This window comes from Hesperophylax consimilis, chromosome 26, assembly GCF_061612785.1.
Source record: "Hesperophylax consimilis isolate HC1 chromosome 26, BYU_Hcon_1.0, whole genome shotgun sequence".
NCBI lineage: Eukaryota > Metazoa > Arthropoda > Insecta > Trichoptera > Limnephilidae > Hesperophylax > Hesperophylax consimilis.
The window spans coordinates 22163135-22182421 of record NC_142861.1 but is presented as its reverse complement, the minus strand read 5'-3'; the positions used below and the strand labels follow the sequence as shown (position 1 = coordinate 22182421).

The 19287-nt window shown below is 34.6% G+C and overlaps 2 protein-coding genes across 2 annotated transcripts in view; one reads left to right on the top strand and one right to left on the bottom strand.

Annotated features, from left to right (window-relative positions):
- The window catches only part of LOC149411302 (diacylglycerol kinase eta), a 608003-nt gene that overhangs the window by 396674 nt on the left and 192042 nt on the right, over positions 1 to 19287 (top strand). The window lies entirely within an intron of this gene.
- On the bottom strand, positions 8759 to 18578 carry CtsB (Cathepsin B). Its single transcript, XM_089647179.1, has 7 exons — positions 18421 to 18578; positions 12925 to 13119; positions 12120 to 12258; positions 11188 to 11344; positions 10651 to 10788; positions 10030 to 10254; positions 8759 to 9057 (listed from the first exon to the last, which is right to left on the bottom strand). Exons 2-7 carry the CDS (start codon positions 13110 to 13112, stop codon positions 8888 to 8890), a joined length of 1017 nt encoding a protein of 338 aa, XP_089503305.1. The 5' UTR covers positions 13113 to 13119; positions 18421 to 18578; the 3' UTR covers positions 8759 to 8887.

The window sequence follows — 19287 nt, the reverse complement described above, 5'->3', positions numbered from 1 at the left end:
GGATCGGTTCTGTCTCCGACTTTGTTTTTGTTGCACATCAATGACCTTTTGACATGTGCACCGATTCATTGTTACGCGGATGACAGTACAGTTCATGATAGCTTTTTGTTTGACAAGCCCCCAAAGGGCACACAAACTCCAACGGCTCGGAGGGCTTTGAAGCAGAGAATGGACGGTTATCTCGAGAGTATTTCCTCCTGGGGTAAAAATAATCTCGTCGAATTTAATGTTTCAAAGACCCAATCCTGTCTGATTACGTCTAAAAGGGATCCAAATGATAATCTAGTCTCCTTCAACGGAAGCAATCTTCCGAACAGGCCTTCCATTGATATGCTTGGTGTAACTATAAGTGACCAGCTCAGGTACGGGGGCTCCATCGAAGCTAGAGTAAAGTTGGCCTCTCAGAAGCTGGGCGTACTGTACAGGGCCCGCAGATACTTTAATAGTACACAACTGCTCACCCTGTACAAATCGCAAGTGCGCCCTACTGTCGAATTTGGCAGCCATCTCTGGTCTGGAGCCCCAAAATACCTGAAAAAAACCCTTGACTCTGTGCAGAAACGGGCGGTCCGTTTGATAGATTCCCCAATCTTAACAAACGGACTGCAATCTTTAGAGCACAGGCGTCAGGTAGGTATGCTGTCCTTGTTCTATCGGTATTACAATGGAAGATGCTCTGAGGAACTAGCGTCATTGATCCCTTCGGCACCGGTGCGTAGTCGGGATACACGCCAAACGCGCGCCCAACATTTGTACACAGTTGACACTTGTCACATGAGAACGAGTCGCTTCTATGATTCGTTCTTTAGTTCAACAGCTCGGCTGTGGAACGAACTGCCGGCCTCTGTGTTTCCTCCCTCCTACAACATGGGACTCTTCAAGACCCATGTTCACTCCTTCCTCTCCACAAAAAGACCCTCCACACAGCATCCCCAAAGATGACATAGGCCCTGAGGGAAATTATTTTCTTCAGGGCCTCCTGTGTGGAGTAAATATTAAAAAAAAAAAAAAAAAAAACCTGACTATTCAGATCTGTTCACCATACACGACTAAAGTCATTCAAGGAACGTTTCAATTCTTAATGATGACCTTCCACCCGGGGATACTTAAATTATCTACGGTTATTATATTAATGAGCAGGTTATATTAAAAATATTGGTGAAAGAACACAAATTAAATTAATTAAATTAACTTGCGCACGCTGCGATTTGAATTCGTGATATCCGGAGTCGTAATCGCGAGCCTTACCCCTCGACCACGGAGGCCGTCTGATGGCGGCTTAGGTTAGTTTTTGTGAGTACTGCGCAAGTCCCAACTGCTCACAATTATTGGTAGCCAGTGGGACTATGGCATCCCCGGTGAGGGTGTGTTGTGAGGCTGAAGGGAGAATAAAAAATAAAAATAAATATAGAATATTTACTAACCGAGTGTTAAAATCTTCAGCATGTGTGGTGAGTAATGTTGGATAGGCCAGTTCATTCACACCTTGTTTAAGGCTCGGAAAAAGATTACTATGCACTTGTTCTTTTGACCGGTTAAGTAATGTTAATTTTTTAACCAAAGTAATTTCCGTACGAGAGACCCAACAACTGCCCGAACCGGTGAAAAATTTATAAGGTTCAGTTTTGGCAGCTAAACATGGCTTTTGCCATGTCAGGCAACGCTACGTTTCGATTTTGAACGGTAATATTTCACCAATATCTAGATACAAATATGAAATGTGGCGTGAATATACTTTATATTAATGATCAAATTATGTAATTCTGTATTAACTTATATCATGTTATCATGTTTAAATTGAAATTAAACTAAAGCTGTCCTTAAAAAAATATTTTCTTCAATTGTAATGATAATTTTATTTAAATCTGAATGAACTCAAAGGTCGTTTGATTGTTTAAGAATGAGTTGTTTAAAAACATTCCTTCACATCAAATTCTGAAACTATAATTTTAGTGATACCAGCGACAATCCCACTCCATAATGGTCACTTCCCCTGAGAAACTTGAAGAAACCCTTTTCTTCCCAATTGCTGCCAATGGAATTTGTGCCAAGCCAGCACTTGTTCCCGTTTTCAATTCCCCAGCCGATGAGTTCGACGGCGTGACCACCTAAACAGAGCTACTTCGAGGAATAGTTTAAAAGTCTTGTGGTTTAACTTTTACAATTAGTGTTAGCAGGGCTCTAGCTCCCTGGTTGATCCACCTATAAATAATAGCCAGCATTTTCCAAAATTTATTTATTTATTTTATTTATTGTTTGTTTGTAAATATTACATAATACAATTAATGAACTTAAAATGTCCAACTAGGCGATTGCCCGTTTTAGGACATTCCAATATGATAATGTTTTTACATGTAAATTATAGTAAATTATAGTGTTGACTATTCTGTTGTTAAAATAATACATATGTATATTCATATTCTTGAATACTTTCAGTTATACCACGACATATTTTACTATTGTTTAAAGAAATATTAATAGATAAAAACAAGAAAATGAATTTGAAAATGAAACTGAATTGAAGAAATTCTGTTGGTAAAGTAATACAAATGTATATTCATAATCTCGTATACTTTCAGTTATACCACGACATTTTTATTTTTTTTACTATTGTTTAGCTGATATAATAAACTAAAGAAATATTAATAGATAAAACAAGGAAATGAAAAATAAAAAAAATAAAAAAAATGAAAGTAAAGAAGGAACTTTTCCTTTAAGGAAAAATATCACGAAGAATTGAGCAATTTTCGAACTTTCTTTATGCAAAAATACAGTTCCTGTAATGCTAATATAATACCAATATAAATTAAAATGTAAAGAAGAATGTAAAGAAAAACAAAATTTACAATTCAATTACTGTTTTTTAGCATATTCTCGCATTCAGCTCTCCCCAAGACCAGAAGCCAATTATTTACCTGCATACGCAGAATATTAGTACTCTTTGCCTTCCATGCATCAGGTATGAGATTGAGCAGTTTAGGGCCTAAGTATGCGAATTGTCTCTGTGCTAAAGATGAGGAAGTGGTGGGCGGAACTGTTGGGTTTTTTTTTGCATGTCTTGTATTATGACAGTGGTTTACGGAAGCTAAGTAGTGCCTCTGTTTTTGAGTATGTAATATGATTTTCCTCATGTATAATTGTCTTACATCAAGAACACGAAACTCTGCGAACAATGAATCGCTGGGGTACCTGAAAGGTTTTTTCAGTATGACTCTTATAAGCGATTTCTGGGATTTAGCTAAGGGATCGAGTATGGTTTTAGCACAACCTCCCCAACCTAAGGAAGCATAGTCTAATATGGAATTACACAATGCAAAGTAAATTCGTTTAATAAATTCATTTGGTGAAATTAAAAGTATTTATTATTTTTTTTTTTGGTAAACTAATGTTTAAGACAAGTTTTTTTATGCATAGCACAAAGGGTAACAATTATTTTATAAGCAATAATTATTAGCCTGAAACACTAGTATATATTGAATTATTTCGCGGATAAGAGATAAGCCGCCATAGCTCAGTGGTCAGAGCTGTCGACCGGAAATCGAAAGGACACGGGTCCCGTTGGCGTCAAGTATCTTTTATCAGGAGATTTTTCAATGTGGATGAGTGTTTTAGGCTAATAATTATTGCTTATAAAATAAAAGTATTTAAACATGAAACCATGAGATTTCATTTTTCTTTTATAAAAGTTGCATTTAAAATATTTTTAGGGTTTTATGATGTTTTATAACAGGTTGCGTCTGACAAAGCTCCCTCCGGAAGAATGAGCTGAAAAGATAAATGCTTTAAAGGTCATTTCTCAGGACTGCGCTTCGTCAGATGGGACCTTGCTATCGTGAGGAAACATTCCGACATTTTTGCTTCTTTGGGAATATTATATATTTCGAAGACAAAATTTTTGCCCAGAAAAATCGATCAATATATCGTATATTTATGATTACATTCAAAGGGGATTCCCAATTTTATTGGAATACCCTTTTATTAGAATGAAAAAATGAAATCGAGAAATCTTTTGTTTTGTTAGGTTTTTGGTACAAAACGTCAAACTTCAATCGTACGGTAATCGTTGAATCACGTTTCTTATCGCTTTTTAGTTTTTTTACCCGGAAAACATAGTTACGAACTTTATAATAGCTTTAATTTAAATTTACCATGATTTCCACAAGAAAAAAGAGTGAAATTTGGAATCATTTTTTCTGCGGCCACAAAAATTGTCAGATGTGTTATTTTTAAATTAAAATCTATAATCTATATCAATACTATTGAAAAAATTTCTTTAAATTAAGTTTAAAAAAATCAATTGGTGAATGGAATCAAAATATAGAACAATGAAAATAAACTTAAATCTATTTTAAATTAATTCTGTCCCAAATAAGTGTAATAATAATATAAAAATTGTGTTGTGAAACAAAATACTTCGGTGTGAGAATAATAGCTAAACGTCGTTCATGTAAGTACTCAATGCCAACATTACTTTTTACGATTATTTCGATATCAATGATTAACTGAAAATAAACCATGAACATAATATAACTCTTCCTTGTTCCTGTTATAATAAACTAAATAAGTGCCGACACAACAACTAAAATGTTATGCAAGCGGGAATACCAGTATTATTATGTCGTATATATGATCAATCCGGTCAGTACGTCAGTAGTGACCCGCGAGCCGTGAGATCCGTTGAACGATGTATGCGGATCTTCGTTCGCGAACGGGTGAGTCGGCTCTTCGGGTCTGGCGGGTCACCGGCTCACCGGCTCTTCGTTCGCGAACGAGTGAAGCGGGTCACCGGGTCACCGGGTCACCGGGTCACCGGCTCACCGTTCCCGAACGGGTGAGTCACTACCGATCCGCGAACGAGTGAGCGGCTGATTTGGGAACCGGATCTTACGGATCGGTGTAAAGATCCGGTTCACTGAGCCGACTCGTTCGCGAACGACTCACTTCTAATTGCTATAAACAGATGTGTAAGTTTCCTGACCTTTGTGGAAGTAAAGGCTATGTGTTTGTCCCATCTCAGAAATTTATCAATGATAATTCCTAGGTATCTTATATTGTCCACACATTCTAAGGTATTGCATTTACATGTAATAATGTCGTAACAATGGTGTTTTCTAATGTTAATAATTTCTTGTGGTTGACCCGCTTGAGTTGAACTGAAGCAGATGAATTTCGTTTTATCCGAGTTTAGAGTGAGGAGATTACTATCTAGCCACTGTTTAACTTTGTTAATGCCAAATTCAGCTTTACTGCAAGACTCATTCCAGGTTATGCCTTCGAATAAAAGTACTGTATCGTCAGCAAATGTAATAATGTGGTCTGCAAATGAAGTATTACATAAGTCATTTATATAAACATTAAACAATATGGGACCTAGTGTACTTCCTTGCAGTACACAGTTAAAAAATAGTGGCATTTATCTTCCGGTATCCAGTAACCATTAAATAGCTAGCAGGGTCCTGATGAAGGCATCGTTAAAAAGCTGTTATTATCCAAGTCATAATTATTGTTAGGTTTGTGATGAAGTACCCCTAAAAATTGAATGTTGGCTTCCTGTTAAAGCTTTTTTTAAAGTATACAATACATGGCTACATGCGTTGTGTTCCCAAGAGTTAAGAAACTTTTAGTGGGATCATATTATACACTACAGTACATTTTGGTACTTTAATTATCAATAAATAATCATTTATATTATATAAATACATTTATTATAGAAACACATCACAATACTAATCTTTGAGGCATCCTTTTAAATAATAAAGTTTAAGCATCCTACTCTAAAACTTTTTACGTTGGTTTCACTTGTCAAAAAATATATCCATCGAAAATTATCTAAACGAAAACTGTACCCACTGTCAAAATAAAAAATAAAATATTCTATACTAGCCTCTCTCGACACAGGATATCCTTAGTGAAACAGACCCAGTAAAAAATATGTGCTACCCTTACTTACTTATAAATAAAATTTAATAAATGGTGTATTCCAACTTCCTCCAAAAAATATAAGTAATTCGATTGATCATCGTCGTCATCATAATTCACCGTTGATTTATAGGTTTTCTCTTCATGATGAAAAAAAAGATAATTTATCCAATTATAGTTCTGTATTTAGTGTTGAAAGGTTAAATTAAGCTGAATGTGAAATTCTTTACAAAAAACTAGTGCCATTTTAGATGTGTGATTTAGTACATAAAACGTGAAAGTAGATAGTTTTTGTTAAGATGTTTAATTTATAACCTCATCATGTTTTACTTCATAAAATGAAAATCTTATTAATGCACTGGTCTTTTCGTCTGATTGTATCTGCTCCCTTTATCATGTTTCCAATATTCCTCTCCTGGATTATCATTTGGGTAAATTTTGTAAATATTTGAGTCCATTTTTAAGATTTTTTTAATTCTTCCGAGTATCAGTTTGGTAAATTTTATATATTGAATTCAAATTAAACAAGTGTCAATGACAGTGGCATCCTTAGTGAAAAAAAATGAATAATATTTTAACACTTTTAAAGCACTTCCAGGTAAGATGCTGGGTAAAAAACTGTAGGGAGTTTGTCCATAAAAAAACTATACGTGCTTTCACAAAAAAATGCATTAGTTTTCACATTTAAAAATATTGTTAACAGGAGTATACATATATACCCCTATATATATATAAATTTAAATGTTCTAAATCTTAAATCTCGGTTCTTCACTGATTGCTTTGAAATTTTGACACAACTTTGCATTTAAATACGCTTGTGTTTTTTTTACCTATACCTATTGCTATACCTATGTTATATAGAGGTAACCTTTGACAGTTAAAAATATCTCTTTTTTTTAAACAACGTAAACGGTTGAATAACCATATTTATTTAAACAGCGCCATCTGTTGGACGTAAAAGCAACATGCGCTATTGTTTTTTTATCTGCACACACAGACAGAGCCACACCAACGCGTAGAGGGATACGGCTAGTTATTATATAAAATCGTAAGGCATTGTATTACAATAATTATTATGTATTATCAATATAATATCATGAATAAATTCCATCTGTAGTAGACTTCACCCTCCATAACACACGGATACAATAATACAACAAAATGTATTAACCATCAAAAAAAGTTTCATGGAATCAATAAAGAAAATGTGTTATTAATATTTTCACTAGCGATGTTTTTTTAAAGATGGCAGTATTTTTTTGAAACCATCTAAAATTTTATTATTGAATAAACTGAAAAATGAAATTCAATCACAACTATATTGCATACTGTTTTCATAAATTATTTTCATTTCCATGACTACGTTTTGAACTAGTAATTACATAATGTGTTTTCTCTTTTCAGGTATGTGACGTATGGATCTCTAAAAATCCAACAACTTTAAACCTCCTGGAGAAGAACATAGGTCAGATACTTGAATTACTTCTGTATTGTTGCGGTTAATATAACTATGAAACCGGTCGGCACTTTCAATAAGTGCGGTTGCTCAAATACGTTTTTTTAAATTATGTGTAATGATATACTAATTTTTAAGAGACATGTTTTTGTTTATGAATAAGCCGACTTAGCGCAATTGGTAGAGCACCTGACTGGCACTCAGAAGGTAGTGGGTTCAATTCCCGTCGGCAACATTTATTATTTTCCTCGGAAGATTTTTTCAATTTATAGAGGCGTTTCAGGCTAATAATTATTGCTTTAAAGTATTTTTTATGTCGAGACATAACTATTTTTTACCAACAATTAAGAATATCTATTTAATTTTTGTTGTAATTTTGAAAACAACAAAACGATTTGTTATTTATTTTGGTTAAACTAAAGAGAAATCTGGTTAGTCCAAACCTTGCTATCGTTACCTGGCTATATTAAATATTCCTAGGTGTGTCTTTCAGAAAAAAAATAGCATAAGCTGAAATATTACGGTGGAATTAAAATAGTTTGCAGATCTTGTTTTTGAAGACGTCTAGAGATTATTTATGTTGTTTTTTTCAATATCTTGATTTGATTTGTTAAATTTCTCAATCCTTACGTGAGATATAAAACCATCTTCCCAGTCTTCTTAGATCATTGCTGAATGCAATTGATACTGATTGCGACTTAGAAATACAATAAAAGCGATGAAAAACTCAATAGTACTAAAAGCTTCATTAAGACTTTTTTCTTTTCGATGAAAACGATTTCGTTTTAATTGATTTAACCAATTGTTTTATTTTCTACGGAGATCGTTTTTTAATTATATTGCCTCAAAACATATTCTAGGACTCTAAATTATTATTAAATTTTATTCAGATATTTCAGTATCAATCTCACTCGCAATGTCGCATTGGTCACTCTCGCTGAGGATTTTGAAGAAGCCCTTGTCTTCTCTCCAGCCGGTGTTCAGTCACTCCATTGCAGCCATTTCATATCAAAAAGTTTATCTAACATACTATAGCTCTATGAAAAATACTTTAGTGTGATTAATTTATCAACCATGTTAGTTTGCATTTGCAAATGCATGTCCATCGTTTTTCACACAAGGAAGGGTTGTTTTAAAGATACGTTCTTGTGTTACTTACTGACGACCTACTTGCCGACCTCTATTTTCCTCTTTCATTCATTTAGTCTCTTCAAACCACTTCTTCTTTTCTTCAAAAAGATCCTCCACACAGCATCTCCGCAGACGACCTAAGAACTGATAAAAATGATTGGCCCTCGGGGCCAAGGTCATATTAATGTGGAGTAAGTATATTTTTTTTATGAAAAAGTCGAAAATCACAATTCAAACCAAAAGCTGTAATTAAAATTTTATTTTTTTCAATTCAAATTAACTAAAAATGGTTGGTGATCACATTTTTTCTGCAGAGTTCGTTACATTTGATTTTCGAAAACGTTATAAATTGAATTTCATCTGAGTCGATTGGTAAAATTATTATTTAGGGATACCAGCGACAATTCCACTCTCAATGCCACAATGGTCACTTCCCCTGAGGATCTTGAAGAAGCCATTATCTCCCCAGTCACTGTTCCAGGAGTTGGTGCAAAGCCAGTATTTGGTCCCGTTTTCAACTCCCCAGCCGATGATTTTGATTGCGTGACCACCTGAATATAAAAATAAAACAATCAGAAATGACAGAACCACTTTGAGGCTATGTTCAACTGTCTGCCCACAGAGTGTCCTAAGTTATTTTGGACACGTTGCTTGTCAAATTCAGAACTCGAACCCAGAAAAACTTATGGTCACTGAAAAACTGATATTAAATTAAAAGGACGATCAATGATGCATTGTTGGAGTGATTAAATATTCAGGCCTTCGGAACGTTGCGACAGTCTTGGGTCTCCATGCAGCGCAAGACTGCGATAAGTGGAGGAACCTAGTCAACTAATGAAATTGATCTGGGGTCAAGATCTTCAGCAATAAGGAAAGGACAAAAGCATAAGAACAGACCTAATGTAAGAAAAAATTGTCTCACGTCAATGTAATCGTTAAACGGTTGCTTCCCTCTTTTTTGATTAAGTTACCATAAAATAATGGCTTTTGAATCGTACAATTATTATTTGGCAGTAAATATTCATTCACAAATGAAAATATTCGTAAAAGTATAGGTATTTAAATCTCGTTTTGCGACGAATAGCAAACATGCGTGACTCAAATATGTACGTTCATTGTTTGTTTATCATCAAATAAACATGTTGGAAATATTACCGTTATGTTTATTCAAGTGAAGTATTGATTAAACTGAAATTATATTGCTTTGTGTATACATTATTGGTTTCGGCGTATCAATATAATATTTCCTTCTTATTACAAGAATATGATTATTGTGTTTACATAATATAACCGAATCACAAATGTGGCGTTCCGAAGGGAACATAAACTCACATTTTACCGCAATCTACACATTTGCCCTAATTATGGACATTGAACAGTGTAACGCTATCTGAAAAGTTGGTTAAGGACGTTGGAAGCACAACACGAGACATAAACTCAATAATAATTAAAATAAATCACAATAATACTTTTGTTGTCAACATCTAAAACTTTATCTGCGAATAATTTTTTTCCTGGCTTACCGAGTTCAGATCCCGTGACGTGTATGTATACTCCAGATTTATAGCTCAGCAAGTCCTCGTAGACTGTGAAAGCGCCCTCTACGGGCCCATTGGTCTTGATTTCGTTTCTAATCTCATGCTCGCTTTCGCTGACAGAATAGGACTTCTGGCCGAAGTGCTTGTCGGCCGAGTAATCCACAGTGTAACTGGCCTCGCATTTATTGCTGCAGGTGGGTGTTTCTCCATCTACAAATAAAATTCAATTTTTGTGAGTTGACCATTTGTCATAATTTAACGAAATGCCTCAACTGCTTATTTTTCCCTTATACAACCATCGGATAAAGAGCTGAACTAGATGTCATTTCCATAAAAATTTGAGTGGAAGCAAATGTTAGATTTAGCCCAATAGCCCAGAGCTGCGTCTCACATTCGCTTGATATAATAGATCTCCATCCCATTTGAATTTCATAAACACGGTGAAACGGTCTTGAATTAGAAATTTCAGGTCTGATTGACCAAATTATTGGTTCACGGCGTATCTTGTATTCTACTAATTTTTGTTCAGGTTTAGCGTACATTTATGCCACTGATATTGTAACCGTTTGCTATCGCAGCACCGATATATTTAGTTAGTACACTTACCTTCTCCATCACACTTAGGCCTGGTACCATTGACGTGGTGTTCACATGGAGGGATCTCATAGGGCTGGCATCCTTGATTAGATCCATAGCTTCCTCCAGACACTAGTCCCGTATCCACCCAGTATTGCCAAGCGCTTCCTAAGAATAAAACAAAAATTTGAATCACACAGGTCTCCAAATTAGGTATCAATTTACCAAAGCTTGTCTTTGTATCTTTCTAGGTGGAGTTAGCAATCGTTCGCCAAGTCTTTTCACTGAGGACTTGAGATCGTCAGATTAAACTTAGGATTTCCGAGTTTATTCTGAGTTTGCCAAGGCTAGATAGCTGTTCACGGAATTTTACTCAAACTTTTGCCCAAACTCGGCATCGATGTACCAAAGCTTTATCTTTTGAAAAACTGTAAGGTATTTCCATAAGGATGAATTTATAGTTCAACTAATTGCATCCTCCATAATGATGCATGGTACGGGAGGCGACCGCCGCGAGAAACGTGCGTCGGTGCACCTTCTTTTGTTTGCGGACTATTGTAAATTTACCTGGGAAACCACCGTTGCATCCGCTTCCGCAACTTTCGCAACAGGCCAGCAGGTTATCAGAAGAGATCCTCACGTGGTCATTGCCTTTGGAGTGTATGCAGATTCGGTCGGAGATGGCCTCCACTGCTCCAAAAGCCCAACACGACCCACAAGATCCCTGAAAACATGCCACACGGTTGTCATCGATACTTTTCTATTATGTAGACTCAAAATAAAAATCGAAAACTGCCATATTTCAAATGTATAAAAATCAATTTTAAAGTTAATGTGTTTTGTACTCTCTCTTTCAAACACAATGATTTTAAACTTAATTACATTACTTGCATCATTAACTTGCTCCACATAATACTTTAATCATCGTAGATGAGAGAGGCGGTAGATCTTTCATGCTGTTACAAATGAGCACCAAATGTCCATTTGGATTATATAACTACGATGACACTACACAGTCCAGCTTTACAACTTTTAGGATGTTAAACCACTTCATTAAATCACGGTAATTTCTTTTTAGTACAAATACCGTACAAGAGTCCCAATTGCCCCAAACCGTCTGGAGCCAGTGAGACTATGGCATAATTGGAGTGTGTTCTGAGGTTGAAGACAGTGAAGAGGGGATGTAGATGGATAATGTTAAGGTGGGGGAGTACCTTCAAATCTGGTCACCAATCACGGCTAAAGCCATTTCAATCAAAGTTTCAATTCTGAATGATGGTCTTACACCAAGGCGATTCAGAGAGTATCTTTCACTCTGGAGCGTGCCGCAAGTTTACTTTATATTTGTGAAATAACACAAATCAATCACACAAAATGCACTAGCGCAAGCCGGGTTTGAACCCGCGACCTTCGGCTTGCTAGTTGAGAGCTTTACTCCTCGGCCGTCACAATAAAATGAAAACTTTACCACATGCGAAATAAATAAAAAGATTTGTTACCTGATCCCTGACCTCCTTAATGGTAGGACAGTCGGGCCACTCGACGCGGCTGTCGAAATTATCTGGAAGAGGAGAGGCCAGCAGGAGCTCCGGCTGAAGTTGAGTCAGTTTCGGTCCACCCTTCTTGACACCCATCAACCTGGAATGGAAAATTGTTCCATCAATACTTATCATCATTTCAATGAAAAAGATATTTCGAATAAATATGTTAAAATTTTGGCAAACGGAGGTTGTAAATACTAGTGATCCAAATTCAGTCGTTATTCAAAGATTCTTCCTGAACGGTCTATTACCTGTAAAATGTAAAAATCATGTGTCACTGTGTTCGTGCACGCTAATCTCCGAAACCGCCCAACTGATTTCAATGAAATTTTATGAATGTTTTTGTTGAAAAATAGGATAGTTTTGGACCCGATGGATTCCGCTGTTGTCGAGTTTTTTTTTCAGTTTTCTCATCCAAAAATACATACAACCACAAATTTTAACTTCCCTACACCGAACTACATAGAAGGCGGTCTGTGGCAGGACAAATTCAAAGACAAAAACTATTTTTTACTTTCTCATTGTAATTTACTTACTACAACACGTAATACCTATCATATTATTAATTACTTATAAATAACTACAATAATGTACTGTGCACTCTTCTTCCAAACACAAGCTAATGCTTCTATGGAAGAGTAGTGGTCAAATCTCTTAATATGTAAGAACCCAATTTTAATACGATTTTATATGTAATTACTTACTTCTTTAATAAAACTTATTTATTTAATAAAAAAAATATATTTTAAAATGTACTACATACTTTTTGATGTATTTAAAATCGATGTCAGGGTGGAAGTTCCTTCCGGCCGTCCATGTACTCGCGTGGGCATTAATGTGGTCAATCATTTCATCGGACAAAGGGTTATACTTGATTGTACTTCTAGCGGCTAGTATCTCGGGTAGAACGAACAGGAGCAAGACAAAGCCCTTGCTTAGTGAAGACACCATCTTGATACTGAAAACATAATCATTGCAAATAAGGGTCACATAATGTATGGTATTTCAGTATGGGGAGTAGCAGCAGACACTCATCTCAAATCCCTTAAAATTAATCATAAATCAATAATTCGAATTATGTTTAGAAAACCTTATCAACATCCGACAGAACAGCTAATTATTGAAAATAACTTATTAGACATAAATAAACTGTTCATAAAGAAGATCATCTACAAAAACTGCATAAAAAAATTACCACATCACATAACTCACTCGCAAAACACGAGAGCAATTACACACAAACAATTACAAGTACCGTATATCAAATCAAATTTCGCTAAAAGACATGAATCTTACCTGGCTCCTCACATATTCAACATGTTCCTAACCCAAACCAAAACTTACGTCCTACCAAATTATTTGAATTGGGTGTTCAAAAGATTTGTAAACTGGTTGATGGTAAAAGAAAGAACAGACATTAGAAATATTCTAAACATCTAATGCATTTTACAAAGCATACTGCACACAAATTCTATCAAAATTACAAAATTTTACAATTAATTATAATACGAAATACTCATTTCATATTTTTATACATAATTTTTCAACACATATAGTACTACACTTATTTTTCTATTTTTATATTACTCATTTTTTTACTACTTTTTTTTCTTATTATTTTTATTTTACTATTTTTTACTAAGTTTATATATAAATTGTTAATTACCAGCCTCAGAACTTTTTCTAGTGAGGAGGGTAATGAAAAAAAACATCTGTACAGAACCAACCTTAAATAAACGCCCGGGTTGCCGGCACTGAAACTGATAATGCCATTTCGTTCCGTTATTGTTGGTTATTGCACATCTATATGATTAGGGTTTATTAGGATATCCTGTGTGGAGAGAGTCTAGTTTACAAATATTTTATTTTAACAATAGTTACCTACATTTACGGTTAATTTTGCAATTTGCATTTCGTGCCAGGTACAAAGGGGTTAATTATTGGCGTGGGTATTTCAAAAGTTCAAGGTAAAATTCAGTTCTCTAATAGTTTTTCTTTCAAATACAATTATTTTCTTTGGACTTACATGGTTAGGCATATTTTTTATGTAAATACAGCACAAGAGTCCCAATTTCTCACATATATTTGTACAGCTTCCTTGAGGTGATTTTGTTCAAAAACGGCGCTATACAAATCATACAAATATTATTATTATTTATTATTAATCGTCTGGAGCCAGTGCGACTATGGCATCTCCAATTGGGGTATGTTGTGAGGCTGATAAATATATATGGTTGTGCGGGGAGAGGAGATGGAGAAGAAGAAGGTAGGTGAGTACCTGGCTATTCAGATCTAGTCTCCAAATACAGCTAAAGCCATTTCACCTTTCGTTAAAAAAACTAATATTATAAATGCGAAAAAGTGTTTGTTTTTCTTTCTTTCACAACTGACCGACCGACGCGATTTTTGTCCTTCCTTCACGTCGGAACGGAGCTACCGATCGACGTGATTTATTGTACAGGGATAGTTGGTGATGTAGGCTATTTTTCATTCCGGGAAAGCATTTCATCCCCGTGGGAAAATTGTTTTTACAGTAATTTTTCCCTAATACCTTGCGAGCAAAGCTGCGGACAAAAGCAAGTAATAAAATATTTTTAAATCTTCATTATTTCTTTTAACTCCCGATTATTTTTAATTTGTCTTTATGTAAACTCTCCTGAAAATATTCTAATGCTAACGTATTAATGTGAATGTTTATTTATTATTTTTGTATTTCATATTCATTCATATGTGATACATATTAAATTAAAATAGCCTGCATTATTGCAATTGATTTTATTTCATGTTCCTCATAGAGTCACACGAACAGTCACAGAAGTAGCAGATAATTTTAACGATACCGAAAGAACTTACAAAAAAAATTAAATACTTAACATTTTGTTTCCTATACCTTGTATTAGTATTCGTAGTGACCAAATTATACTGTTGATTTATTTAAATCCTGTTAAAAAGGTGACAGCGTGCCATTTATCAATAAATTATCAGTACTGCGGTTTTCTTATTATTTATGTTAGGACGAATTACGAAAATAGGCGTATTTTTATGAACGCGTGTTTGAACGTCGCCGAAACATATTCGTTTCTTACTGATATTTTACTAAGAAATCTGTCAATTCAATCGTTTTTTTTAAGTTTTTACTCTTGATAAAAGAAAATTACATTTTCACTTATTTAACTATAAATAACTAATACATTACACGATTTGTTTAATTTTGTCTGTAAGGCAATTATATATGTTGCCCCCCTCGTAACCAATGGATTGCTTGCCATTGTGAGTATGTATGGTGTTTAAATGTATTTTATCGTGTTGCCGTGTAAAGTGGGTGTGTAGGTACTTAGACTTACTTAGTTTTAATGAGTTCTGTATTTGTATGTATGAGTTTGTTATTTATTTTGTATATGGGGAGACATGTATTATATTCAGTTATTTTTCTTAATGTTGACAGTTTTGTTTCCATACATATTTTTTGGTGGATGTTCTAGGTTTGAAGGGAAATAGCTTTTTCATTACTTTGTTTTGTGTTACCTGTAGTTCATTTATATATGTTTCATTTGCTTTTCGCCAGATATCAATCAAGTAGTTTAATGTGAATGTACGAGGCTATAATATAGACCTTTTTTTAATTTTATTTGATAACAGATATGATTAAAGTCCTGCAGTCCCGTTTTTAACAGGAATTCGAAAAATTTGAGGAAATTTTCAATAAATTTGCAATATTTTATATCAGCAAGTTTTTTCCGTGTGTTTAAATCGTTTTTGTAAAAAAATGTTTTATTAAAATAAAAAAATTTTTTCATAGTTTGATGAAGATGAAATATTCCCATTATTTCCATACAGACCAAAGTATTCGTCATATTTAAATAAATGTTTAACAAGTTTTGCTTATTTATTGTTATCGTTTGTACAGAAAAGCAATTAATGCTGGAATATAAAATTGTTTACCGGAATATCAACGACATATGAATATTGTTAATATTTATTTCATGCGGTCAAAGATCACTTAAGGTCAATATAGTTTGATACGCGTTACGGAGATACTAATGTATTTCTGCAGTGCTACTACTGCTTGAAACGAAATATACTTATATCTTGACTAACAGAAAATAACAAAAATAAAATAATAATAAATATAAGCACTTCTTACTTTTGTTATTGAAAAAATGCAGAATAATTGCCAACTATTACAGTAATACAGGTATTAATCGTAACATGGCTTCAAAAAATACAAATTATTTATACATGTTTTATGAAATTGTGGAATAAAAAATTATAAATAGCGCTTGGTTTCAACTTAATTACTACAAGAAATGACTATTTATGTCAAGGGAGATTGTAAGGCTGGCCGCATACATACGTTTTCCGTATTCGATTTCCGAATTCGTTTTCCGTATTCGGAATTCCGTGAGACTAGCGCAAACGTTCGTTTTTCTTCATTCGGAATGTATAAACGTCAGTACCAGTGTTGCCAACAAGGGCGATATATCGCCATTTAGGCTACTCAGAGCGAGAATCGGCGCCGAAAAAATCTAAAAGGCGACTGGTCGCCAATTAAGCTACTTCAAAAACATCAATTTTAAACATGTCCCGAAATTCTCTAGCCACCCTCCCCCCATGAAATTTATTTTTCTGGGGACAAATGTTATATTTTCTTGAAATTCTCTAGCCACCACCCCCCCCCCCCCCACGAAATTTTTGTTTTCACGTAAAAACATCAATTTTAAACATGTCCCACCTAACAGCAAATTCGGCTACTTTACGCTACCTTATGTATGAGAAACGGCGATATTAGGTCAAGATCCGTTGGCAACACTGTATTACGAACGGAAAGTTCCGTACGTTTGCGTCGGCACAAACAAACTGTATGCAATAGCTGCGTTCCACATGACGTCATTAGGTTTTTTCCATTCGTTTTCTCCGAACGCGCCGGCTCGCATTCGGAACGTGCGTAAGGAATTTGTTCCGTTCGGAACTAAAACGAACGTGTGCGGCAGTTAATGTATTTTCTACTGATTCCGTGCATTCGGATGTCCGAATACGGAAAACGAATTCGGAAATCGAATACGAAAAACGTATGTATGCGGCCAGCCTAAACCCCCGACTTTGAGAGCCTCTGCACGCAGCGAAATTCGACAATTTTACCATAAATATCAAAAGTGATGTATGTATTTTTAATGCAAATAAATAAATGCCTGAAAAGTTACTTGATTGGGAACGACAGAAAATTGGTGCTAAAATACGCAATAATTCTTCATTAAAATTAAGTAATGTATACGATATTTCAGTTTCCATTGAACGGTGAGCTATGACGTAATAATTTTTTTTTTCAACGCCATTTCCGTCATGAACTATAGGGCTTATAAATATAAATTTAACTGACAAAAAAATAAAGGCTAACTAAGCTATTTTGTTCGTTTTTCTAAAAATCAATTAAAACGCATTAAAATACATATTTATTAAAATGGAACGACAATCATATTTTTGTCGTTTTTTGTGATAAATTTATACGTTAAAAAAGGTTGATCTAAATAGTGTTAATACTCCCTTATTATTTAAAAAAAAACTTTTTACTCTTCTTTAAAGTATTATCCCATTAAACTACAATGAAGCAGTTTGTCAACAGGATTTACATGTTCAATTACAATGTAAATATGTATACATATTATTATTACTTATTATAAGATATTCAGATTATTATTATTGGCCCACTTACGCTAATAAATGACAACAATTGATTGATAGTGATGATTAGTAGAAAGTATTTCTACTTATGAGCCATGTTTTCAGCATATATCTGAATCTATTTGAGAATTTACAACATTTTATGTTACTTGGCAACATGTTAAACATTTTGGGCACGTTATACTCGTATTTTAGGGTTCGCTGTCTGTATTTATAGTTATATTTTGAAACAAGAATGCCTTCATTCTTCTTGAACCTAGTGTTGTGTTCAAGTTCCAATTTATTTTTATATTCCGAGCCAGATATTTGCTGAATCAATATTTATCACTTTAATAACATTGAGGAACAACAGAAAAATAATGCAATTTATTTAATGTCTATTTAATTTATTTTGTAAATATTGGCCCAAGAAACCGTTCTAGTGTGTTTTTTTAGTGCGTATTGAATGAGGCGCGCCTCTGTATATTTAAAAAAATAACATAAAATATAAAACACTAGCGAAACCCTTTTGTTTTTTCAAAAACAACAACCATCTGAGGGTATTAATTAAATAAATAAATGCAATAAAATTTAAACTTACCGGTTTTAGTTTACTACCGCAACAATAAATCTTCGTTGAATTTATTATGATCAGAACTAGAGTGGTGGGTAGTCGGAGATCAACTGACAACTTCCTTGATAACGGCCCGCCGTCAGCAACTGAGCAACCGAGCAAGTGAGCAACTGTTGTTGGCGAAGGAATGCCCTCATTTATTGTTGCTGGTACCATCTTATAATAATACGAGTGGCTGTGATGTGAAATTGACTAGCGTGGACCTCTGGTCACTGATAAGATAATTTATGAATAATGATTCAAACTTTGTTTCTATCATGAGGTCTACGCGCTCCGTTTATCGCGTTCTAATAGTGGAACAAGTTTCGACGAGATATTAATATGTAGTTGCGCCTCTAATTCTAGCTCTATGGAATACCGCACATTAGTCCAAACAGTTCTTAATCGCCTGGAGCCAGTGCGGCTATGGCATCTCCAATTGGGGTACGTTGTGAGGCTGTATGTAGCGGGGAGAGAAGGTTGATGGGAAAAGAGGAAGGTTTGGAAGTACCTGGCTCTTCAGATATGATCACCAAACACGGCTAAAGCCATTTCAAGCAACGTTTCAATTCAATGGATGCTCGATACTGAGAGTATCTCCCACTCCGGAACACGCCGCAAATGTACTACATATAATTTTTAAAATAAGTTGGGAAATAACACAAATTAAACAAAAAAATACATCAACCCGGGACCACCGGATTACTTGTCGAGAACCTTACCCCTCGACCACGGAAGCCGTCTTACTGTTGATCAACAAGATTATTCATAATTTAATTGATATTTTACTATTCAGATTTTCGGAAATTCAGATTTCCGTCAAGAATTATTACTAGATCTCCGGACACATTTTTT